At 42.3% G+C, this 25,531-nt stretch overlaps 1 protein-coding gene and 1 pseudogene across 1 annotated transcript in view; both read left to right on the forward strand.

Moving 5' to 3' along the window:
* Positions 1-20,622, forward strand: part of LOC132819991 (sodium- and chloride-dependent neutral and basic amino acid transporter B(0+)-like) — a 37,391-nt gene extending 16,769 nt beyond the window's left edge. Inside the window, exons 7-11 of the mRNA XM_060831925.1 lie at positions 3,134-3,274; positions 5,157-5,385; positions 7,167-7,292; positions 18,559-18,575; positions 20,494-20,622. Coding sequence (XP_060687908.1) covers positions 3,134-3,274; positions 5,157-5,385; positions 7,167-7,292; positions 18,559-18,575; positions 20,494-20,622 — 642 coding nt within the window. The remainder of the gene's footprint in view (positions 1-3,133; positions 3,275-5,156; positions 5,386-7,166; positions 7,293-18,558; positions 18,576-20,493) is intronic.
* Positions 20,623-20,702: 80 nt separating this feature from the next.
* The window catches only part of LOC132819992 (sodium- and chloride-dependent neutral and basic amino acid transporter B(0+)-like), a 95,246-nt pseudogene continuing 90,417 nt past the window's right edge, over positions 20,703-25,531 (forward strand).

The following is a 25,531-nucleotide window of genomic DNA, read 5'->3' on the forward strand; positions in this document are numbered from 1 at the left end:
CTTATCTTCACGATCCTTATCTTCACGATGGACATCCAGTCCCTGTACACCTCCATCCCCCATCACGAAGGACTCAAAGCCCTCCACTTCTTCCTTTCCTGCCGCACCAACCAGTAACCTTCCACTGACACCCTCCTTCGACTGACTGAACTGGTCCTCACCCTGAATAACTTCTCTTTCCAATCCTCCCACTTCCTCCAAACTAAAGGAGTTGCCATGGGCACCCGCATGGGCCCTAGCTATGCCTGTTCCTTCGTAGGATATGTGGAACAGTCCATCTTCCGCAACTACACTGGCACCACCCCCCACCTTTTCCTCCGCTACATCGATGACTGTATCGGCGCTGCCTCATGCTCCCACGAGGAGGTTGAACAGTTCATCAACTTTACCAACACCTTCCATCGCGAGCTCAAATTCACCTGGACTGTCTCAGACTCCTCCCTCCCCTTCCTAGACCTTTCCATTTCTATCTCGGGCGGCCGACTCAACACAGACATCTACTATAAACCGACTGACTCCCACAGCTACCTGGACTACACCTCCTCCCACCCTGCCCCCTGTAAAAATGCCATCCCATATTCCCAATTCCTTCATCTCCGCCGCATCTGCTCCCAGGAGGACCAGTTCCAATACCATACAGCCCAGATGGCCTCCTTCTTCAAGGACCGTAGATTCCTCCCAGACGCGATCGACGATGCCCTCCACCGTATCTCCTCCACTTCCCGCTCCTCTGCCCTTGAGCCCCGCCCCTCCATCCGCCTCCAAGACAGAACCCTGCTGGTTCTCACCTACCACCCCACCAACCTCCGCATACAGCGTATCATCCGTCGTCATTTCCGCCACCTCCAAACGGACCCTACCACCAGGGATATATTTCCCTCCCCTATCAGCATTCTGCAAAGACCACTCCCTTCGTGACTCCCTCGTCAGGTCCACACCCCCCACCAACCCAACCTCCACTCCCGGCACCTTCCCCTGCAACCGCAGGAAATGCAAAACTTGCGCCCACACCTCCTCCCTTACTTCTCTCCAAGGCCCCAAGGGATCCTTCCTTATCCGCCACAAATTCACCTGCACCTCGACACACATCATCTATTGCATCCACTGCACCCGATGTGGCCTCCTCTATATTGGGGAGATGGGCTGCCTACTTGCGGAACACTTCAGGGAACACCTCTGGGACGCCCGGACCAACCAACCCAACCACCCCGTGGCTCAACACTTTAACTCTCCCTCCCACTCCACCGAGGACATGCAGGTCCTTGGACTTTTCCATCGCCAGAACATAACAACACGACGGTTGGAGGAAGAGAGCCTCATCTTCCGCCTGGGAACCCTCCAACCACAAGGGATGAACTCAGATTTCTCCAGTTTCCTCATTTCCCCTCCCCCCACCTTGTCTCAGTCGATTCCCTCGAACTCAGCACTCTCCTCCTAAGCTGCAATCTTCTTCCTGACCTCTCCGCCCCCACCCCACTCCGGCCTATCACCCTCACCTTGATCTCCTTCCACCTATCACATCTCCATCGCCCCTCCCCCAAGTCCCTCCTCCCTACCTTTTATCTTAGCCTGCCTGGCACACTCTCCTCATTCCTGATGAAGGGCTCTGGCCCGAAACGTCAAATTTCCTGTTCCTTGGATGCTGCCTGACCTGCTGTGCTTTAACCAGCAATACATTTTCACCTAAGAATTGCCTTTAACTGATTCTTTTCATTGTGTAATTTCTGTTATTATGTCTGAAGACCTGTGTCCCCTTCAGAAGGGTTCGAGATCGGTCAAAGGAATCGACAAATGCGGTCTATTCAAAAGACAAGGGTCATTAGTTGATTCAGTTAAGGTACCTTGATGCAATTCTATCCAGCAACACAGAGATTGAAGCTTCTGTGTTCTGGGGAAAAGTTGCGCAATTACATTTGAAAATTACACATTATTTACATGTTTTTAAAGAAATAGTACAGTCTTAATTACAAGAAAGACCAATCACATGTGATTTACAGCGAATTAATCTAATGATATTTTCTGGGAAAGGGTTCTTAACTACAAAAAAATGTCCAATCAACTGTAATATGGTGATATGATTGAAGACAGGCTAATCCAATGGTATTTCCTTTAAGAAGGATATCTAATTTATGTAAATTGTCATGCCATGTATTAGTTCAACGTTTGTTCAAATGGTCAATTAATGTATCAGGGTTTATCTTATGAGAACTCTATTGTCCTCAACTTTCAACTGCAAGTTAATTCTGCAAATCAGCAGTATGTTCAGCAGTATGATTCACAGGCCATTTTATAGTATTCTTTTAAATCGAGAAACCATTTTGTTGTAATAAAAATCTTCATATTTTGTTGCCTAAATTCAAATTTTAGATCCTCATGTCTATAGGTTTAGCAGTGTTTAAATAAGCACATTATAACAAGGTATCACAAAACAAAGTCTCAACATGCAAACCCTGTGAACTAGATGAAAACGCAATCCTTGCGTACATCCTCCATGTTACTATTCCTCTTCAGTTTGTCATCTGTTCTCTTCGATGCATTGATGAGAATCCATTTAATTTGCCATTTGGTTGGATAATATTGTCTTTATTCCAAGGTGAATGATGTATAAAAGTAGGCAAAACTTGCTACAAAGGTACAGCAGCTACTGTTTTGGTCTCCTTAGTTAGGGGGTATATTTGTATTGGAGAAAGTTCAGGGAACATTTTTGTATTAATTCTTTTGAAAATATAAGTTTGAGCCTGTACTCACAGGAATTTAGGAGACCGAGAAATGATCTTCAAAGATTTCGAATGGTCTTAGAAAGCTTGACCTTCTCAGAGAATCTCCAACAGGGAGCACAGTTACAAAATAAGGTTCTCCAAATGAGGTAGAGATGAAGTGGAATTTTTAATCTTTCAGATACTCTTCCTCCGAAAGCAGTAGAGGTCAGATCATTGAATATATGTAAGGCAGAGTTTGACAAATTGTTGATGTACAAGAGAGTCAAAGGTTCTGGAGAGGGCAATTGTCAGGGTGATCAGGCAGAATCTTATTGCATGGTGGGTCCACATGGCCTTGTACTGCTTCAAGGTTTTATTTTCTTCTGTTGTACCAGTAATACAGGAAAATCTAACAAGGTGCTCTCCATGCTCAGGTGGTTTATTTCACTGCGACATTCCCTTACGTGGTTCTGACCATACTCCTGATCCGAGGGGTTACCCTGGAGGGAGCTTCTAAAGGAATTGAATTCTACATCGAAAGCCAGTCAGACTTCTCCAGACTGGCTGATGCTGAGGTAAATACAGCAATATGAATGATTGAGTCTCATTAGTATTTTTAGTTGAATTGATTCGTGCCTCAGCACATGTATTTTGTTAGCTTGTCATCATTGATTTAAACTGAAAATGTGATGCTGGGAAAGAGCAGCAGGTCAGGCAGCATCCAAGGAGCAGGAGAATCGACATTCCTGAAGAAGGGCTCATGCCCGAATCGTCAATTCTCCTGCTCATTGGATGCTGCCTGACCTGCAGCACTTTTCCAGCAACACATTTTCAGCTCTGATCTGCAGCATCTGCAGTCCTCACTTTCATCATTGATTTAAAATCAGTGTATTGCTTTTGAGTCCTTAATTCAATTCTTGGAAATTTTTAACAAAGCTTGTGATGAATTCAAAGAGTCAGTTTAAGGTCTATATCATCCTGCCATTAACAGGAAAGAAGGTCAGGGCATCAGCTATGATGGACGAGAGGATCGAAATTGATGAGGAATTATGATAGGGATTGGGATGCAATAGAATTCTTCCTTCATGCCTCCTCCTTTCTGAAATCTTGGAAATGATTTAGGAGTTTCAGGTGAAATACCTCATTGACCTACAAAGCAAATACTGACCCACATTTTGCTGTATCAGGGCAATAGAAAGAGCCACTCTTGATGAGTCTTGTCCTTATCCATTCTATGTCAATGATATTTGGTGCTGCAAGTATCTGGAAGTGGGAGATGGAAATGAAAGAACATTGTCTATATCTGAAATCTACATTGGAGTGAACATTGGAAAGCAACTGATTATATCTTGAACCAGTCAGATTATCGTACTTGGTATATAACAATGCAAGGACTGAGACAGAAAAGGAAGTGTAAGTTTGAGTGGGTGACTTCCAAGCTGTGATTCCATTCTTCCAGTAGGTAGTTTAAGTGCCAGAAATTGTGACTGGCAGTAAGTAAATGCTTGGCACGTCATTAAAAGGCTATTTCAACGTCATGTTTCTTGAAACAAATCTCCGAGGTGATTCAGTCAACAGCATAAGCACAGAAACATCATGGAGCCCAGTGAATGCAAATAGGCAGACTAGGCAATACCACATTTGTGAAGCTGATAGTGTCCTCATGCATACTGGATAATGATTGCTGGAATTTTGTATTCAGTCCAAAGATACAGCAGTCTTTGTGAATAGACAATGGTGAACACTATTTATTGCTTAATTTTTCTGACAGGAATTGGATTTTGAATTCCATTTAAATCATTTAACCATTGTTTACATAATCCTAGAAATTACATTGTAATTTTACTGGTTCCTGTTGATATTAAGCTACTGTGATATTATTACAATATGAAAGTGATCATTATTTATGGTAAAAGGTGTTCTTTGTTGTTACTTTCACGAAAAGAATGGAATTAACTATGGTCAGTACAATACTGCAAGTGAGTCAGTCACTGAAAACCATGGCTGGTGAAAGAGTATACAGTCACGTCTTCGAGAGTGCAATAGTCATGTTCCGTGTGACCCTGCGCTATGCAAGAATCACGCAATACAAGGAGCACTTACAGTGTTGCCGATGTAATCATGTTCTAGCCAACATACTTTTTGAATTTTTGCACTTTCGAAAAGCGTCCCCAATCGTCAATCACGGTACAGGTAATTTGTGTTAATGAAACATGCATTATACCAGAAAGACCTGTGTCAGATATCCCAGAGGAAATTTAACTGTAAATAATCAACAGTAGTGATGACTGTTCTGTTTAAGAAGAGTTACTGTTGACCAGAGGGAGCTACTTTGCTCAGTTCACCATGGATTAACCACACGAGTTCTCATTATCTTCACAATTAATGTTGTTAATCTGTTGTACATGTTTGTGTTTCATTTCCCTCCAGACATCTATTCTATTTTGTATTTACCAGGTCTGGAAAGATGCTGCGACTCAAATTTTCTTTTCTATCTCAGTGGGTTGGGGCACTTTAGGAGCATTGTCGTCTTACAACAAGTTCCACAATAACTGCTACAGAGATACCATCATTGTCTGTGTTGTTGATTGTGCTACGAGTGTGTTTGCTGGATTTGTCATCTTCTCCATCCTGGGACACATGGCTCACATACAAGATAAGCCCGTTTCAGAGGTTGCCCAGTCAGGTAAACTAGAGCTGTTAAAATTGTCAAGGGTCAGACAGCTTTAATGTTCTCTCTGAAGTGATTCAACCCAACATTCCAGTGATTCCAGTGTCCAGACACAATAATCAATCCTCAGATCCAAACTGATAACCAGGCTCTGAAGACACATTGCCATGATGTTTGGTTTATACTGGACAGATATTGGAGCTGAATAACGCAATGGTATGCCCAGGGTTGAACCCTAGCTCTTAAAAGTGAGCTTTTGAAATAATCACAGAATAGTAAATCTCAAAAGCACTCAGTTAACATTATAATCCACTGTAAGATTTGTTATTTACCTTAGAATTACATTTCATATGAGCCACATTTTATATTTAAGAAGAAAATTTTGAATGAATTCCATAATATTGTGCTTTTAGGTGAATCAAAGACAGTTTTTATTTATTAACGATTAGTTACTGATCATATTATGTGCTCAAATATTCAATTTGACAGTAGTACATTTTTAATAATGTTTAATATAAAGAGCAAGAGACATGGAAATGTTCTGTGCTAAGCCACTTGTATCGGTCGATGATGCTGTGATAAGTAATTAATGACCAGGTAAAGTTACAATAAAACACAGTTCATACATTCTCATTACTCCAGTAGTCTGAGCACTGAGTGGTTTGACAGCCTGAATGGAGGCAGGAACATAGGAACAGGGGTAGGCCACTCAGTCTGAGTAGTTTGCCTCACTACTCCATGTAATAATGAAGGATCAAACATTTCAATGTTTTTTACTCATTCCATTCCCTGACCTTGTACACCACTGAGAATCAGAAATATATCAATCTCAACCTTAAATCTACTCAAATCTTGACCTCCACAGCCCTCTGTGCTGGACAATTCCAATGTTTCACAACACTCTGAATAAACTAATTTCTTGTCAGCTTGGCCCTCAGTGGCATCCCCCTTAGTTTTAAATTATGGCCGCTGGTTTTAGATTCTGCAGACAGAGGAAATATCTTACCTGCAGCTACTCTGTCGTTCTCTTTAACTACGTTGTAAGTTTCAATGCAATTGCCTCTCATTCTACGAAACTCTAGAGAATAAGGCCCAGTTTTCCCAATCTTTCTTCATAGGACAGTTCTACCATTCCAGGAGCAAGTCTGCTGAACATTTGTTGCACTCCCTCTATGCAATGACATTTTTCCTGAGAAAAAGTGACCAAACTGTGCACAGTTTCCAGGTGTGGCCTAACCAAGCTGCTATACAACTGAAACAAGACTTCACTATCCCTGTACTCAAATCCTCTTGCAATAAAGGATGACATTCCATGAGGCTTCCTAATAGCTTGCTGCACACACATGTTAACCCTCAGTGACTTAGCACCAAGGAGACTGAGGTCTCTTTGTACAACTACACTTTACAATCCCCAACCATTTAAGAAACACTCTAAATTATTCGTTCAATTATTTCTCCCCATTCTCTACTCTCCAACATTATTCCCTGCTTTAAAATGCCAGTTTCACCAATATATCAGAGAGATTCTTTTTTTGCTTAGATTGCAAATGTCACTCTGAACTCAGTGTTCACTGCTTCTAAATATTATAATTTCTGAATTGAAAGTGATTAATATTACAAATATATAATAACTAATGTTTTTTATTTTAAACACATATCCGTACAACTTTGGTGACATGAATAGTTTTGCAAATGGTGGCTAATATTGGCAACTGTAATAAATGAAATGAAATGAATGTCAACAACAAGTTAATAGCAACGTTCATTATGTCATTTCAATTCTATTCACTGTTCAGGTTTCGGTTTGGTCTTCATTGCCTACCCAGAGGCCCTTGCACAGTTACCGTGGGCACCATTATGGTCTGTTTCATTTTCCTTCATGCTGCTCACTCTGGGAGTTGACACACAGTTTGCAGGTTTAGGTAAAAATGGCATTGCATCACTTAAAAAAATCATTTCTTTTGAAGAAATTATGACAGTGTTGGGCAAAAAAGTGCTGTTGGTGATGTTAGTGGACAAACGCACAACATTTCTTTGTAGCAATTGTTCCCTTATTGTCTGAAAGAAGAATGCAGCTATTTGTCTTAAATGATTAGCACCTGCATCAAAATAAAAATTGGGGAAAAGTTGCATCGGCATCCAAATGATTTCACAATACAATTTGCACTAACAGCGATGGTGAGGGAAGGCATCACAGAAGATCAAAATGTGAGTTGGAGTAAATGAGAGAGATGAGGTTCAGTGTTATTAGGAATTAGTAAGTGAGGATGGAGAGTGTATGAGCAAATATTAAAAGAGAAAGACAAACCAGTAGAACTTATTAGCAAAAGCATGCAGCATTCAGAGTTAAGTTGATGAGCTGACAACACAAATAGAGACCAGTCACATCACCTGGTGAAGATTATTGAAATGTGGTTGCAGGAAGATCAGTACTGGGAGTGAAATGTCCTAGGGTAATGAGTATTCCAAAGGGATAGGCAAGTAGGAACAGGAGGTGGAGCTGTTTTATTGGTTAAGGGAGATATCAAGGTGCATTAAGAAATGATATTGGCACTACGAACCAAGATGTTGAATCAATCTGAGTTGAAATAAAAGGCAAGGGAAGAAACCCCTTGGTAGGAACAATTTACAGATTCTCAAACAATACTTCCAAACTAGGGCTGAGTATAAATGAGGCAGTAATGAGGGCTTATGAGCCAGCCACAACAGAAATTATGGGTCATTTGTACATAGATATTGATTGGATTCATCAACTTGGCAAGGGTAGTATTGAAGGAAGATTCATAGAGTGTCTGAGGGATTCTTTCTTATGGCAACATGTCATGGAACCAACTGGCTGCTTCACATTTGGTATTGTGTAATGAGGAAGGATTGGTAAATGATCATGTAGTTAAGGATCATCTTGGAAGGCGTGATCACAACCTTCTATAGTTTCAAATTCAGATGGCAAGAGTGAAGACAGAGTCATATACAGGAGTTTTAATGTTGGCCAAAAGTCATTATACAGGCCTGAGAAAGCAGTTGGCCCTGGGGGACTGAGGAAAAATATTAAAGGAGCAGGACATTTGAAAAATGGTGGCAAATGCTCAATGAGTTACTAAATATCTGTCAATTAAAGTATATTCCTGAGAGGAAAAGGAATTATAGGAAGGTAAAAGAAAATCCATGGCTTAACAAGGAGGTCGAGGATAACATAAAGACAAAAACTAGGGCATATCATACTGCAAATGTTTGAGACACTCTGGAGAATCAGGAGATCAATAAAAGGAAACTAGCAAAAAGCATAAGCTCTGACACCAAAAGCTTCTATAAGTATATAAAAAGGAAGAGAGTCATAAAAGTAAATGGTGGCCCTTTAGAGGGTGGAAATGGTGAGGTAATTATGGGAAACTCAGAAATGGCAGAGGCACTAAACCAATATTTTGTGTCTTTTTGCAGTGGAAGATTATAATTTCTTCCCAAAATCTGCAGTTACTACAGAGGAACTTGGTGAAATTACTAGGGAAAAGGTATTAAGTAAACTGATGGGATTAAAGGCAGATTAGTCCCCAGGACCTGATGGCCTGCACCCTAAGGCAGCAGAGATAGTGGATATATTGCTAAATTCCAAAATTTCCTCGATTCTGGAAAGGTGCCAGTGATTTGGAAACACTTTAATGTGAAGCCTGTATTTGAAAAAAGAGATAGGCAAATCATGGAAAATTGTAGATCAATTAGTTTGACCTCGGTCGTGAGGAAGTTGCTGGAGTCAATAATAAGGGAGAGAACTGACCACTTGGAACAACAAAGCTCAATTTCCCAGTGGCAGCATGGTTTCATACAGGACAAGTTGAACTTGACAAAATTGTTGGAATTTTTGAGGATGTAACTATCAAGTTGGATAATGGGGACACAGTGGATGTGTTATATCTAGACCTCCAGAAGACATTGATAAGGTGCTGCATTAAGACTAATACAAAAGGTTAGACCGGAGGGTGTTTGGGGGTAGAGTATTGGTTCGGATAGAGGATTAGTTGACTGACAGAAAGCAGAGGGGTGGGATAAATGGGTCCTTCTGGCGAACTGTAACTATTGGGGTAGCACAGGGTTCAATCCTCTGACATCAATTGTTGACAATCTATATCAATGAGCTGCCAGGAGGGACAGAATGTAACAAAACAAAATTCACAGCTAGAGAATGAACTAGAATCTGGCAGATGGAATTTAACGTGGATAGGTACAAGGTTACATATTTTGGCAAGAATAATGAAAGAGCAAATTATTAATTAAATCAGAAGCAGATTCAAAGTGCCTCAGTGTAGAGGGATCTGGGTGTCCTTGTGTATGAATCACAGAAAGTGGGTATGTAGGGGCTGCATCTAATAAGAAAGGCAAGTGGAATCTTGGCATTTATTGCAAAAGAACTGGTTTATAAAAGTAATGTTGTCACAATTGTATGAGATGATGTTGAGGCCATACTTGGAGTATTGTATCCAGTTCTGGTTTCTTTACTTGAGGAAGGATGTGGTGGCATTAAAAGCAGTTCCGAGGAGGTTCTCCAGGTTGATTCAAGGGATGAAAGGGCTGTCATATGAGGAACAATTGAATACGTTGGACTTGTACTCGCTGGAGATCAGAAGAATGAGGGATGATCTGATTGACACACATAAAATGCTTAAGGGGATTGATAAGGTAGATGTGGAACAGATATTCCTCCTTGTCGGACAGTCTTGAACAAGAGGTCATAGATATAGCCTGAGAGGAAGTAGGTTCAAAACTGGGGTGAGGAGAAACTATTTCTCTGACAGGGTTGTGAATCTGCGGATCTCACTGCCCCAGAGTGCAGAAGAGGCAGAATCAATCAACAAATTCAAGAAAGAAATAGATATGTTTTGATGAAAAATGGGACAAAGGGCTGTGGGAAACAGGCAGGAATTGCGACCACAATAAGAACAGCCATGAATGTGACAAATGGTAGAGTGGTTTTGAAGGGCTGAATTGTCTACTTGCTCCTAATTTCTATGTTCCTCTGCCCAATAGCTATTGTGGTGATTTTCAATCTCAGATGTTAATGTTCTATATCTTTTCTTTGCTCTCATGCCTAGAATTTATCTTTTCGTTGAGACAGATCTTACTGTTCAAGAGATGGGGATTTTTATTTACCTGCCTTACAGGGAGCAGGATGGTCAGCAAACTTATTCACTCATGTTGAAATTCACTCATGTTGAAACTCACTCATGTTGAAACACCCTACGTGATATTTGAGGATAACGATGATGCAGTTTTCCTCTGCATCAGAGCAACAGGAAAAATACAACTGGGGGAAAAATACATATCTCAGAGCCAGAAAAATGGATGCAGAAACCTTTTACTCCAGGGCTTTGGTGTGTCCAGTGGTGTTTTGTCCTGTCATTGTGCAAGTTATTAATTAATGTCTTCATTTGACATTTTCTTCCATTAGAAACAGTTATGACAGCCCTGCAAGACCAGTTCCCTACAATGGTCCAATCAAAGCGAGTTCTTCTGACAGCTGGTGTTTGTTCGTTATTTTATCTGCTTGGCCTTCTATGTGTGACACAGGTAGGTTGTATTTCAGTGATATCAGCTGTTTTCACATGTACTCAGTAACTGTAAAAGGTGATCAAATTCTCAGGATGAAAAAATAAAGAAGGCATTAGTGTTCTGGTCCATTCTTTTTGCAGTTGTTTAATGTTGTGCAGTGATCATGTCATATTGATATCTTGCTGTGATTCTGAGTTTATTCTCAGATAATCCACTCTTACAATAGGTCTGGGAAACAGGACCACGGTTCAGTTTATTATGTCATAAAATTGCTCAGCAGACATATTCGTTATCACGGTTAGTTGTTACAGGGAAGCATAGCTGCTCTCCCTTCGCAATATGTACTGTACACTGAACAAGTCTATTGCTGTCAGTGACATGTATTATATCAAGGTTATATGCTCATCAGCATGTTCTTCTTAAAATGATATTACTATATTCCTATAACATACATGAATGAAAATAAATATATCTCAGACTGGTTGTGAGAACTATCACTCCAAAAATAGGTCACTGTGCTTAGGAGTTTAAGAATTGAACTGTTTAAGACTTTAAATGGTTGTATAATGAATCAATAATTTAATAATCCTTCCAGATCTCATGATCTTCTTTCTGTCCTGTGATCTAGATTTATCAACTGACTGTTCTTGGCTCACTGATATTTTGGTGACTTTACTTTTGTTAAAGAGGAGATTATTTTCATGGTTGCGTTCAACATTTTCATTCCCTGAGTTTACCTCTGGTGGTGTTCTGTGCACAGTCAGAATGCTCAATGTTAGAATGTTGTACAATTCCCCAAATTATTTTCTATTCCTCTTTCTCATTGTTCCATGAGATATTGTGACTCCTTGGGTTTAAAGCTCACTGCACTTTCTGAGTACTTCTGTGGGTGACCATGTTCTCTGGATGGGATGTATGATTCAAACCTTTTACCACTCTCACAAACTAGATAATTCCACACCCAGATGTCAAATGAGTGCTGTTTTTATTCTGCCTGAATGTTCAAGATGTTTATCCCATATTTATAGGAAATTGGACTGTTCATGACTTGGCAAATGTGTCCTGACTTGCTTTTAATGTGATTGTTGCTGGTAATAGAAAGCCCATACCTAGACGTATTGTTATGAAGTGTGACATGGCAATATGGAGATGGTGTCCAGTTGCTCATTTCATGACGAATGGCTGAATAGTATGAACCATTTCCTTCAGCAAAAATATTGGGTCTGGGATAATGTGGTGAGGCTGTCACATGATTTAGACCCCATGTAGTACACATCCAAGGTATCCTAGGTCCATAAAATATTTATCAGTGCAGTATGATCCAATTTCAGATATTTTCTCCAGGTACACAATGCACTTTATACTTATGGTGATTACCATGGGTGTACTTGAGCAATCCTTCCAATGTCTGGTGGTTGGAAAATTGGAATATTACTCAGTGACTTGGTGAAAATTGTCACCGTGGATGGTAAGTAAATCTGTTACAAGCTTCAAGCAAAGATATATTGGAATCTTGTGAGGGTAGAGAAATTTTTTTTCTGTTGATGTGGTGGCTGACTTTGACATGCCTGATACACCCTCACAGTCTTCTCGATTTTTCTGTTGTGAACTGAGCAATACACAGTGAGCTGTACAGGGGCCTTTTTCACCCTATGCCCATATGCCCCTGGTATAATGAGGCAATAGAGTTTACTAAAGAGCTTCAGCTACAAGCATCTGTTTATGTTTGAAAAGCATGCCTCTTGAGGGTCCCTGGCTCATCCTTGTCTGGCTAAATCCCTTGGAGCACATCTGGCACGTTTTGTATCCCATCAGGCCGGACTTTGATAATAACTTTCCAAAATGCCCTCAGTTGTGAATCATTCATTGTCTTTTTTCTTACTGTTGACCAATATTCATCTGGAATGATATTGATGATGTTTTCTTATGTAATTTTTTTGTAAGTGCAGCCAAACAGCCATTGTCTAATTTGGCGTTGGTACACCTCTCATTGTGTCTGAAGTAGCCCAGATTGTAACAAATATCAAAGTTATGTCCCTGAACTTTTATGAGACATTGTTGTAGTCTTGACGGTGCACTTTTCAGTGGTTTATGTCAAATCATTTTCAATGTTTTGTTCCTACAATGAATCATTTACTAAACTGGTACATATGGAAATTTGTGATAGTGCATACCAGAAGAAATGTTTTCTGTCCTATGTTCAAACAGTTAGATTGTTATTATGATAGAATATTGGATCCAAAAGCAATGAATTTACCATTATGTATGCCCCAACACTGTTTTGACAAGGTCAGGCCCAGTGGGAGGGATGACATGGATGAAGGTGCTCAGGCCCGAAAAATATTGAACTTGATATCGAGTCCTGACAACTGCAGGGACCCCAAATGGAAATGGGATGCTGACCAGAGTTTCCAGATGACCTTGGGCTCCTTTCATCGCAGCTAACCCATTTTCACTCACTAATAGTCCCCATAAGCAACTTTTCTTTCGCCCAGGCTCAACAGTATCCATTCCTTTGTCTGCCCAACAAGTGTTCTCTCTTTGTGTGGGCTCCATCGCCACCTGTTGTTCACTCCGTTCTCCCAATCCCTGTCTTCAGTGTATATTCCATCTTTTCCTAGCAACAATGAGCTCTGAAGAAGGATCACTGGTCCTGAAATGTTGACTCTGCTTTCTCTGCACAGAAGCTGTCTGACCTGCTGAGTTTCTCTGGCAAATTTTGTTCTTGTTTCAGATTTCCAGCATCCACATTCCTTTGCTTTTAGAATTCCGCAGGTGGCAGAACAGCCTGATCCCTATGCCCTTAACTTCCAGACACATGTACCTGTGAATGCTCCTGCATGGCTGTATGTGGAATACTCTCTGCTTCCCACCAGCTCCACCACCATTGTCACTGTTGGTGCACCCAAGTGCTTCTCTCTGAGAGAAATTATGTTTGAGACACAGAATTGTTCATTCACTTTTAATCTGTAGCAAAAGCTTCCCTTCATTGCCAAGCCTTCAAATGAGGCCTTGTGCAATCATATTCTTCAATTTCTGTTTCTGTTGCGTATAATTGCGTTGTGCAGGAAGAGATCTTGAACCCTTCCCATTATAGTGCACATTCTCTGCTAGCCCTTTGTATGAGCCAGTTAAGAGAAAGATGCGGCCGTTAATGTTTCCTTTGATTTGTTCACACTCTACCCTCCTCCTCTACATTATATACCCTCCCCACCTCTCCTAGCCTTCTCCCTTTTCACCGATGTTCCTTCTGTTTCTCTTCAGTCTCCTCCTGTGATGATCAGCTCCTCCACTATCCCCTATGATATTCCTGCTTATCCACCACCACCACACTGTTTTCTTTTGGCTCAGTTGGCTGGATGGTTGGTTTTAAAGAGAGTGATGCTGGAAAAGCACAGCCGGTCAGGCAGCATCTGAGGAGCAGGAGAGTTGATGTTTCGACCATAAGCTCTTTAACAGGAAGATGATTCCAGCAACACACGTTTTGACTCTGATTTCCAGTATCTGTAGTCCTCACTTTCTCCTGGATGGCTGAGTTACAATGTTGGGGGGGAGGGGGGGGCGAGGGGCACCAACAACACAGGTTCAACTTCTGCATTGACTGAGGTTACCAACAAACAATAAAAATGTGAATTAAGAAGATTGATAATCCAATCATCAATAAATCGTTTTGGAGGTTTGACAACTCATTCTGACCTGGTGATTGTATACCGATTTGAAGAGAAGTGTGTTATTTTCAGTTGCTCTTGACTGGTAACTCAGTTGCCTTGATGTTAGATGCTGCAACTCAGCATCATGTCATGATCATCGGCATCAGAATTTTCTCCCTCACTGTTTGCAAACATGCTTAGCTTAGCCTAGCCTTAGGGGAGACAATGGCCTACTGGTATTATCGGTAGACTGTTAATCCAGAGATCCAGGGAATGTTTTGCGAATCCAGGTTTGAATCCTGCCACGGCAGATGGTATAATTTGAATTCAATAGACTCTGGAATTAAGAGTCTAATGAATTCAAATGAATCCATTGTTGATTGTTAGAAACACCCCTTTGGTTCACTAATGTCCTTTACGGAAGGAAACTTCAATTATTACTTGGTCGGGCCGACATGAGAAAGTGAGGACTTCAGATGCTGGAGATTAGAGTCAAAATGTGTGGCGCTGGAAAAGCACGGCTGGTCAGACAGCATCTGAGGAGCAGTAGAGTCGATGTTTTGAGCTTAAGCCCTTAATCAGAAATGAAGAGCTTGTGCTCAAAACGTCAACTCTCTCTTTTCGCAGCAGAGAGTGGCGGGAGCTGGGCGGAAGTTCAGGCAGAGCGCAAAGTCAGTCGGGAAGGTAAGTGATTTGCTATTAAAGTGGGTGTGTTAAGAATCTAAATTAAGAGTCACAGGCTTGCTACAAAACAAGAGTCTAAGGAAGTTTTTAATCGAAGAGTGAGGCTTCAGCTCAGGAGTCTTTGAAAAGGAGGTTGAGTGAAGTGATTACGCCACAGTTGAAGAGGGTGAAGACATGACTGCCCAGCTGGTTCAGTGCGCTATGTGCTTGATGTGGGAGGTCAACGACTCTGGTGTGTCTGACTCGTACATGTGCGGAAAGTGTGTGCACATTCAGCTATTGACTGAGCATATTGCAGCGCTGATGAAAGAACTCGAGGACCTTAGGCTCATCCAAGGGAATGAGATCTTTCTGGACAAGACCTTCAGCGAGGTTATTACACCAATCATGCCAGAAGAGAGCAGAAGAGAGGAGACAGGTGCAAGAGACCCCGGGACAAGTACCTGTCAGGAACAAGTTGAAGCTGTTGGAAACAGTAGAGACTGATGACACTGCCAGTCCGCGAGGCGGCCAGGTCTGTCACTCAAAAGTTGGCGCAGAGGCAGAGCGGAAGAGTCGGACATCGCACAGAGCCGTGGTAATAGGGGACTCCATTGTGAGAGGAACTGACCGGGGTTTTGTGGCAGCAGACGGGATTTAAAGATGGTGTGTTGTCTTCCTGGTGCCAGGGTGAAAGACATCGCGGACAGAGTGCAGGAAATCCTCAAGGACGAGGGTGAAGAGCCAGAGGTGGTGGTACATGTCGGCACAAATGATGTCGGGAAGAAGCGGGACTTTGGAGAACGAGGAAGAAGGCTGAAAAGCAGGACGTCCAAGGTGGTTATCTCTGGTTTGCTTCCAGTTCCTCGGGCTGGTGAGGCCAGAAACAGGGAGATAATGGACTTGAATGTGTGGTTGGGGAACTGGTGCAGGAAGCAAGGATTTAAGTTCTTGAATCACTGGGGTACATTTTGTGGCAAACATAAATTCTACAAGAGAGACGGTTTGCACTTTAACAGGTTAGGGCTCAGCATTCTGGCAGGCAGGTTTTCTACTGCAACACCGCTACATTTAAACTAAGTAGCGGGGGGGAGGGGACAAACTGGATGTACAAAAAGGGAGTTGAAGGAAAAGTTAGAACAAGAGAAGTCAAGAAAGACAACTGTATCAATGAGGCAGAAAATTCAAAAAGGGATCATGCTGTAAGGTTGAGTGGAATAGGGGTTGATGGGAAGGGTGAGAGCAGTAACAAGTTAAAAATGCTGTATATGAACGCACGAAGCATTAGAAATAAGATGGATGAGCTTGAGGCTCTTTTGGAAATTGGCAGATACGATATTGTGGAGATAACTGAGACGTGGCTTCAAGTGGACAGGCCTGGGAAATGAATATTCAAGGCTACACGTGCTATCGTAAGGACAGACTGACGGGCAGAGGGGGTGGAGTGGCCTTGTTGGAAAGGGACGATTTTCAGTCCCTTGCGCGGGGGGACCTAAAGTCAGGGGATGTAGAATCAGTGTGGATAGAGCTGCGAAATACTAAGGGTAAAACGACCCTCTTGGGAGTCATCTACAGGCCCCCAAACAGTAGTCTGGATGTCGGATGTAAGTTGAATCAGGAGCTGAAATTGACCTGTGGTAAAGATGTTACTACAGTTGTTACGGGGAATGTTAACATGCAGGTAGACTGGGAGAATCAGGATGGTATTGGACCTCAAGAAAGAGACTTTATGGAGTGCTTCAGAGATGGATTCTTAGAGCAGCTGGTGCTGGAGCCGACCAGGGAGAAGGCAATTCTGGATCTAGTATTGTGTAATTAACCAGAATTGGTCAGGGACCTCGAAGTGAAGGAGCCATTGGGAAGTAGTGACCGTAATACATTAAATTTCAATCTGCAATTTGAGAGGGAGAGGGTACAGTCGGAAGTGACAGTACTTCTGTTGAATAAAGGGAACTATGGAGCTATGAGGGAGGACCTGGCCAAAGTTCAATGGTGCAAGACCTTAGCAGGGATGACCGTGGTGGAACAACGGTAGATATTTCTGTGTATAATGCAGAAGTTGCAGGAACAGTTCATTCCTAAAAGGAAGAAAGATCCCAGGAGGAGGCATGGGTGGCCGTGGCTGACGAGGGAAGTTAAGAAACATATAAAGTTAAAAGAGAAAAAGTATAACATAGCAAAGATAAGTGGGAAAACAGAGGACTGGGAAGCTTTTAAAGAACAATAGAGGATTACTAAGAAGGAAATACGCAGAGGAAAAATGAGATATGAAGGTAAATTGGCCAATAATATAAAGGAGGATAGTAAAAGCTTTTTCAAGTATGTGCAAGGCAAAAAATGGTTAGGACTAAAATTGGGCCCTTGAAGACAGAAACAGGGGAATATATTACAGGGAACAAAGAAATGGCAGAAGAATTAAATGGGTACTTCAGATCTGTGTTCACTGGGGAAGACACAAGACTGGGGAAGACCCTGAGGTAGCAGTGACCGAAGGACCTGAACTTAAGGGAATATGTATTTGCCAGGATTTGCCAGTTAGGCCAAGAGGAGAGGGTAACACTGCTGTCAGGTAGTTACTGCAGAGGTCATGTATGAGGTCTGCAGTGAAGGAAACATCGGAAGTTGGAAGGATGACCTATAGAAAAGGCTGATGAGCCTACAGACAGGAATGTATAATTCATTGGATGCTCTGCCAAATGATCTGTGAGCATTGTCAACGAGGATGGTATGAGCTTTGGCACCGAACTTTGCACAGAGCTGGAAACCATTCCTTTTAGTCTGGAAAGAGTGACCAACTCCATGAAAATACTTGCACTACACAGTATACAATTGAACAGCAAATCTCAGCTTCCAGTACAGTATAACCAGAAGACGTAATACCCACAAGTCAAAACAATGAAGTACTGTGGACATTTAAATTTATAACTCTAAAATCAGTTTTTAAATGAGGAATGATAGCTGTTAATTTAAAATAAGTGGCTGCAAGGAGATAGAAATCCATGGAATATCAAACCAAATGATATGAAGGGAACGACAAACAGCAATCCTTCAAAGGGGAAGAAGAAAGTCAAAACAGACTGGTCTGTGATCTCTGGTGACTACAAAAGTAATGAGGGGCTGATGACTCTCTGCTCAACAGCATGCCTTGTCCCGCAGATTATGTCCCAAATTGCGGACACATTTTGTGTTGAAGGCAGCCCCTTCAGAAGCTTCTTTAAATGACCTCACGTATGCCAATGAGTTAACGTACCTGCGAGTATTAGCCTGGTAAAGAGAATTAATGTTGTTTAAAACTTAACGTTGTTTAAAGTAACCCCTTTCCTCTGTTATGCAGATAAAGGATTCTCTCAGGTAAAAACAATGACTGCAGATGCTGGAAACCAGATTCTGGATTAGTGGTGCTGGAAGAGCACAGCAGTTCAGGCAGCATCCAAAGTGCAGCGAAATCGACGTTTCGGGCAAAAGCCCTTCATCAGGAATAAAAGCAGTGAGCCTAAGGCGTGGAAAGATAATCTCTCTACGCTCACTGCCTTTATTCCTGATGAAGGGCTTTTGCCCGAAACGTCGATTTCGCTGCACTTTGGATGCTGCGTGAACTGCTGTGCTTTTCCAGCACCATTAATCCAGAAAAGGGATTTTCTCAGTCTGAGGGGTAGAAGCTAACAAGGTGAAAGGAATAGGACGACAGAAGAACTCTCTCATCTTAAACCCTGGAGTTCAGTCACAATTAAAAGGAATCAGAACAACAAAACCTCATCCAACTTGTGAATTAAGCATGCTGAAATTGACTGTTCAACTCTCAATGTCAATGTTGCTAGTAAACCCCACTACAATGACCACAATGTACAATTTGTGAACAATCCAGTGACTGATTTGCAAATCTGTTTTTTGAACTTTTAGCTTCTTGGACTAACCTCTTATTTCTAATCCATATGGTCTGTGCTTTGATACTAATTCTCCCCATATATGGTAATTGATGAACTCATTCTTGATAGCTCAAGAAAGCTTGGTTAAAAAATTGGCACTTTTTAAAACATAAATTTATTTAAGTATGGAAGAAATGTATTCACAAAGCATCAGTTTTAAATTAATTTCGTTGCAAACATTTGATGGGCGGGAGGTGGGGGGGAGGCGTGGGGGTAAGGCAAATAAAGAAAAAGAGGCACCCTCCTCACTAATGATCCTAATGATCTGGGGTAGCCAGTCTACGGATCCTTTTCAGGGGGTGAGCATAACATTGAATACAGTATCAGAAGCTCACATGCATTCAAGCGCAGATTGCAGCTATCATGGCTGCAGGTACTGGTGCTAAAAGGGGTTTATAGTGACTCATGGCAGTCCAACAATTTGGGTTTCAACAAATTATCAAGATTCAGAAGTGTCACAGTGGCAGTGAACCCATGTTATATTAGGTCAGGCAAAACATGGAAGTCAGACACGAGGAGACTACACAGGCATGATAAGTTGACTTCTGCAGGAAATATTGGTTGGATTGATTGATAAATTTAGTTGGAAGGGCTGCTTGTTGAGGTTTGTATTTCATCATCCAGGATGTAGTACCGTGGTACTTTCTACAATCACAGTGATCTTCACATATTATATTTTCATATTACACAGTTTCTTCAAAAATAATTGAGAAGCCATTTTACTGTTAAAACAAAAAGCTGCTCAAATCACAATGTCACTTAATTTCAAAGCGGATCACGGTGGTTTAAAATCCAGATATGCCCATCTCAAGAAGATACTCAAAAAGTACTTTCAGTGAGTTGATAATTAGAAGTGGGTAGTGAAAATTCAATGCCACCTGGGTGCCCAGCGTGGGCAATAGATAACTTGAAGCAATCTCCCCATGGAGTAGGCTGCAACTCCTTTGCCTTTAAGCAGATACTCGGATCACAGCCAAGTTCAGCTTGACACACCAATTAATGCAATTACCTTTCCACAGAGTATATGGAGGGCCTGTGAGGGTGGGGAGTCACTGCAGGAGGTCACAGTTTGAGCTATAGCAGCAGTGAAAGTGAGTCATGTCATAATTCCTTGAGCATACAGTCTGCAATTGAGCAGAGTGCTGGACCACTCTGAATAGAGCGTTGTTTTTGTTTCTGCCACATCTTGAACAGGCATCTTGGCACAACTCTGCACTGTTTTGTCCTCTGCAAGCATGGTCACCATCACTTATACAACTAGTTCCAAAGCATCCTGTGTGCAGTTACAAGGTCTGCACTGAACCAGACTTCAAAAAGCCAGTTCCCCGAGCAACCTTTTACAGGTGACAAAGCATGCTAACCCCTTGGCTGCAAAGCAGACTCAGGCAAATGTCAGCAGTGAGAATGGTTCCAAACTGGATGAAACCTACAGTGAACTAAAAGATACAGTGGTGTGGGGACATTACAGATAAGGGACCAACGGACACCCAGTGGCAACCTCAAAAGCAGTACAGGGTCAGTGCAGTCAGGCTCCCAGTAGTGATAAACCAGAATGGAGCGATTCATTTTCAGAGCCATGCTGTCCCATCTCAACAAGTGTCTGACAGCAGGAAGAATGGGGGAGCAACTGGATGCTGAGCCTTTGCAAAAGGTAAAGGAGGCCACATTAAGTTATATTCTCTTTTCCTTCAATAAGGCTGAGACCTTCAAATGCAAGAGTGCACTTCATGTCATCATCTGCTAAGTAGTCATCTCTTATTATGCTTTGATTCTCTCCTTCAACAGGAAGCAGCCAAAGTGAGTGCATAGGATCCTGGGGTGGCTGCAGTTGCCCCTGGGTGTGAAGATGATTATGCAGGTATGACATTCCATAATTCATCACATTGCAGCAACTGGAAGCATTCACATATGCCCAGGCATCAATAGTGCATGCCAGCATACAATTTGACCTCTCACAGATCTGCACAGTGGTTACACATGGTGATCGGCGTTGACGAGAACCGATGGAAAATGCTAGCAGAAATCCTCTGTGATTGCTGCCTACGTTCCGCATTACTATCCTCTGTTAGCCAGGGCATAACCCTGGTGTCTCACTGATCTCTTTTGCAGATGTTGCACAAGAAAGCAATTTGGACACTGAAGGGAGTGCTGCATCTAGAGAAGGAACAGCAGGAAATGTTTTTACTGAAGTCTTCAATAAATTATATTTCCCAGGCTCCCCAAAGACTACTGCAGAAGTCATGCTGTTGGTTTTGACCTTTGCCATGAGACACTATCTATTTTCTGCTGTATTGATGCATTTCTTGGACAATATTAATATATTATGTGACAAATTGATTTCTAAGTCCACAAAGGCTCTCCTGAAAGGTACATTTTGCAGCAATTCAGTTAGCCTACAATTCCATTTCTATTGCCTGCATTGCTATAAGTTGTCACTCATTTAGCATCTGTTGAAGAAGAGGAAGTGCCATGTCCCTATAGTGAATAATCTTGAGCTGTCAAGAATTGAAACGGTAGCAACTTTTTTGTCACCTCAGATCTGAACATGCAGCTGCAGAATATGTTCAAGAGAGAGAAGATAATGGATAGTCTAGACTACAGGGAAAGGCATGCAAAATTAGCTGAGGTAAACATTGAGGACATTTATGATGGTTGATATTACTGGGATATGGCCAAGGAAGGCCAGACACTTAATGAACGACAGATCTTTTGTTATCTTATCAATTCTCTCCTATGTTAAGATCCAGGTGGGCCCGACTTAGAAAGGCCAGCATATTGTGCGGTATCTCAGCTTAACTCACCTGCATGCCATAGCAGAAAAAGAACATAGGTTACTGGCTACTGAAGTAATTGATACTGAGCTCAGGGTATTACGCTGAGGAACTCTCGTAAAAATGTCCTGAGGCAGACATGATCAACCTCTGAACAACCACAAGCATCTTCCTTTGTACTAGGTATTGCACCAACTAGTGCGGGGTTTTCCCTCAGTATCCTAAGGGATCTAAATGCCACACCTCACTAGACATTACATACAATCTTGAAGGTAAAGCCAGTCTCTTTAACCTCTCATGTGGAGTTCAGCAGTTTTGTCCAGGATTGGATTGAGGCTGTAATAAGATCTGGTACAATTTGGTGGAACTAGAGACTATAAGAGTGATAAAGATGTATCGCATGGAAACAGTCCAACCCGTCCATGCCAACCAGATATCCCAACCCAATCTAGTCCCACCTGCCAGCACCCGTCCCATATCCCTTCAAACCCTTCCTATTCATATACCCATGCAAATGCCTCTTAAATGTTGCAATTGTACCAACCTCCACCACTTCTTCTGGCAGCTCAATCCATACACTTAACACCCTCTGTGTGAAACAGTTGCCCTATAGGTCTCTTATATCTTTCCCCTCTCACCCTAAACCTATACCCTCTACTTCTGGACTCCCCCACCCAAGGGAAAACACTTTGCCTATTTACTCTATCCATGCCCCTCAATTTTGTAAACCTCTATAAGGTCACCCCTCAGCCTCCGATGGTCCAGGGAAAACAGCCCCAGCCTGTTCAGCCTCTCCCTATAGCTCAAATCCTCCAACCTTGGCAAATTCCTTATAAATCTTTTCTGAACCCTTTCAAGTTTCACAACATCATTCCGATAGGAAGGAGACCAGAATTGCATGCAATATTCTAACAGTGGCCTAACCAATGTCCTATACAGCCGCAACATGACCTCCCAACTCCTGTACTCAATACTCTGACCAATAAAGGAAAGCATACCAAATGCCTTCTTCACTATCCTATCTACCTGCGACTCCACTTTCAAGGAGCTATGAACCTGCATTCCAAGGTCTCTTTGTTCAGCAACACTCCCTAGGGCCTTACCATTAAGTGTATAAGTCCTGCTAAGATTTGCTTTCCCAAAATGCAGCACCTCACATTTATCTGAATTAAACTCCATCTGTCACTTCTCAGCTCATTGGCCCATCTGATCAAGGTCCTGTTATAATCTGAGGAAACCTCTTTACTGTCCACTACAGCTCCAATGTTGGTTTCATCTGCAAACTTACTAACTGTACCTCATATGCTCACAAACAAATCATTTATGTAAATGACAGAAAGTATAGGACCCAGCAGCAATCCTTGTGGCACTCCATTGGTCATAGGCCTCCAGTCTGAAAAACACCCTCCACGACCACCCTCTGTCTTCTATCTTTGAGCCAGTTCTGCATCCAAATCCCTGTATTCCATGAGATCTAACCTTGCTAATCAGTCTCCCATGGGGAACTTTGTCGAACGCCTTACGGAAAACCATATAGATCACATCTACTGCTCTGCCCTCATCAATCATCTTTGTTACTTCCTCAAAAAACTCAATCAAGTTTGTGAGACATGATTCCCCATGCACAAAGCAATGTTGACTGTCCCTAATCAGTCTTTGCCTTTCCAAATACATGTACATCCTATCCCTCAGGATTCCCTCCGACAACTTGCCCACCACTGACTTCAGGCTCACCGGTCTATAGTTTCCTGGCTTGTCTTTAATGCCCTTCTTAAACAGTGGCACCATGTTTGCCAACCTCCAGTCTTTCGGCACCTCACCTGTAACTATTGATGATACAAATATCTCAGCAAAAGGCCCAGCAATCACTTCTCTAGTTTCCCACAGAGTTCTCGGGTACACCTGATCAGGTCCTGGGGATTTATTCACCTTTACCCATTTCAAGACATCCAGCACTTCCTCCTCTGTAATGTGGACATTTTGCAAGATGTCACCATCTATTTCCCTACAATCTATATCTTCCATTTCCTTTCTCACAGTAAATACTGACTGTTGCTTCCTCAGGGAATTCTATTAAGTTGGTGAGATATGACCTTCCCTGCATGGAACCATGCTGCCTATCATTAATAAGCCCATTTTCTTCCAGGTGTAAATAGATCCTGTCCCTCAGTATTTTCTCGCACTGGCGTCAGATTCACCAGTTTGTGGTTGCCTGGATTGTCCTTGCTACCCTTCTTGAACCAGGGTGGGGTGACAGCATTGGCAATTCTCCAGTCCTCTGCGACCTCACTCATGTTCAAGGATGCTGTTAGGGCCCCAGCTGTTTCCTCTCTCGCTTCCCTCAGTAAGCTGGGATGGATTCTATTCGGACCTAGGGACTTGTCTACCTTGATACCTTTTAGACACCCAACACTTCTTGCCTCCTTATGCCAACTTGACCGAAGTAATCAAAAATCTATCCCTAACCTCAACATCCATCGTGTTCCTCTCCTCGATGAATACCAAAGCAAAGTACTCATTAAGAATCTCACCCATTTTTTCTGACTCCACACATAACTTCCCTCCTATGTTCTTGAGTGGGCCAACCCTTTTTCTAGTGGAGAAGGACATGGAAGATATAGAATGTGGGGAAATAGATGGTGAAATCTTGAAAAATGTCCATATTACAGCGGAGGAAGTATTGAAATGCATGGGGGTGGATAAATCCCCAGGACCTGATCAGATGTATCCTAGAACTCTGTGGGAGGCTAGGGTGATGATTGATGGACCCCTTGCTGAGATATTTGTGTCATTGATGGTCACAGGTGAGATATTTGTGTCATTGATGGTCATAGGTGGGGAGCCACAGGACTGGAGATTGGCTGACATGGTACCATTGTTTTGGAGGGGTGGTGAGGATGGGCCAGGAGACTGTAGACCAGTGTTCCTGATGTTGGTGGTGGGCAAGTTGTTGTAGGGTATCCGGAGGGATGGGATTTACATGTATTTGGAAAGGCAAGGACTGATTGAGGATATTCAACATGGCTTGTGTGTGGGAAGTCATGTCTCACAAACTTGATTGAGTTTTTTGAGAAAATGACGGGGTGATAGATGGGGGTGAAGCGGTGAACGTGGTCTGTGTTGTTTTCAGTGGGATGTTTGTTGGGGTTCCCCATGGAAGTCTGGTTAGCACGGTTCGAAATACAGGGAGAGTTAGCCATTTGGATACAAAGCTGGCTCAAAGATAGAAGACAGACAGTGGTGGTGGAGGGTTGTTTTTCAGACTGGAGGCCTGTGATTGATGGAGTGACACAGGGGTCGGTTCTGGGTCTGCTACTTTTAGTCATTTATATAAATGATTTGGATATGAACATGGGGGTATGGTTGGTAAGTTTGCAGATGACACTGGAATTGGAGATATATTGGACAGCAAAGAAGGTTACCTCAGACTACAATGGGATCTTGGTCAGATGGGCCAATGGGTTGGGGGAATGGCAGATGGAGTTTAATTTGGATAGGTACAGGGTGCTGCATTTTGGGAAAGCAAACCTTAGCAGGATTTATATACTTAATGGTAGGGTCCTGGGGAGTGTTGCTGAGCAAAGAGATCTTGGAGTGCAGGTTCATAGCT

This window comes from Hemiscyllium ocellatum, chromosome 11 (assembly GCF_020745735.1).
Source record: "Hemiscyllium ocellatum isolate sHemOce1 chromosome 11, sHemOce1.pat.X.cur, whole genome shotgun sequence".
NCBI lineage: Eukaryota > Metazoa > Chordata > Chondrichthyes > Orectolobiformes > Hemiscylliidae > Hemiscyllium > Hemiscyllium ocellatum.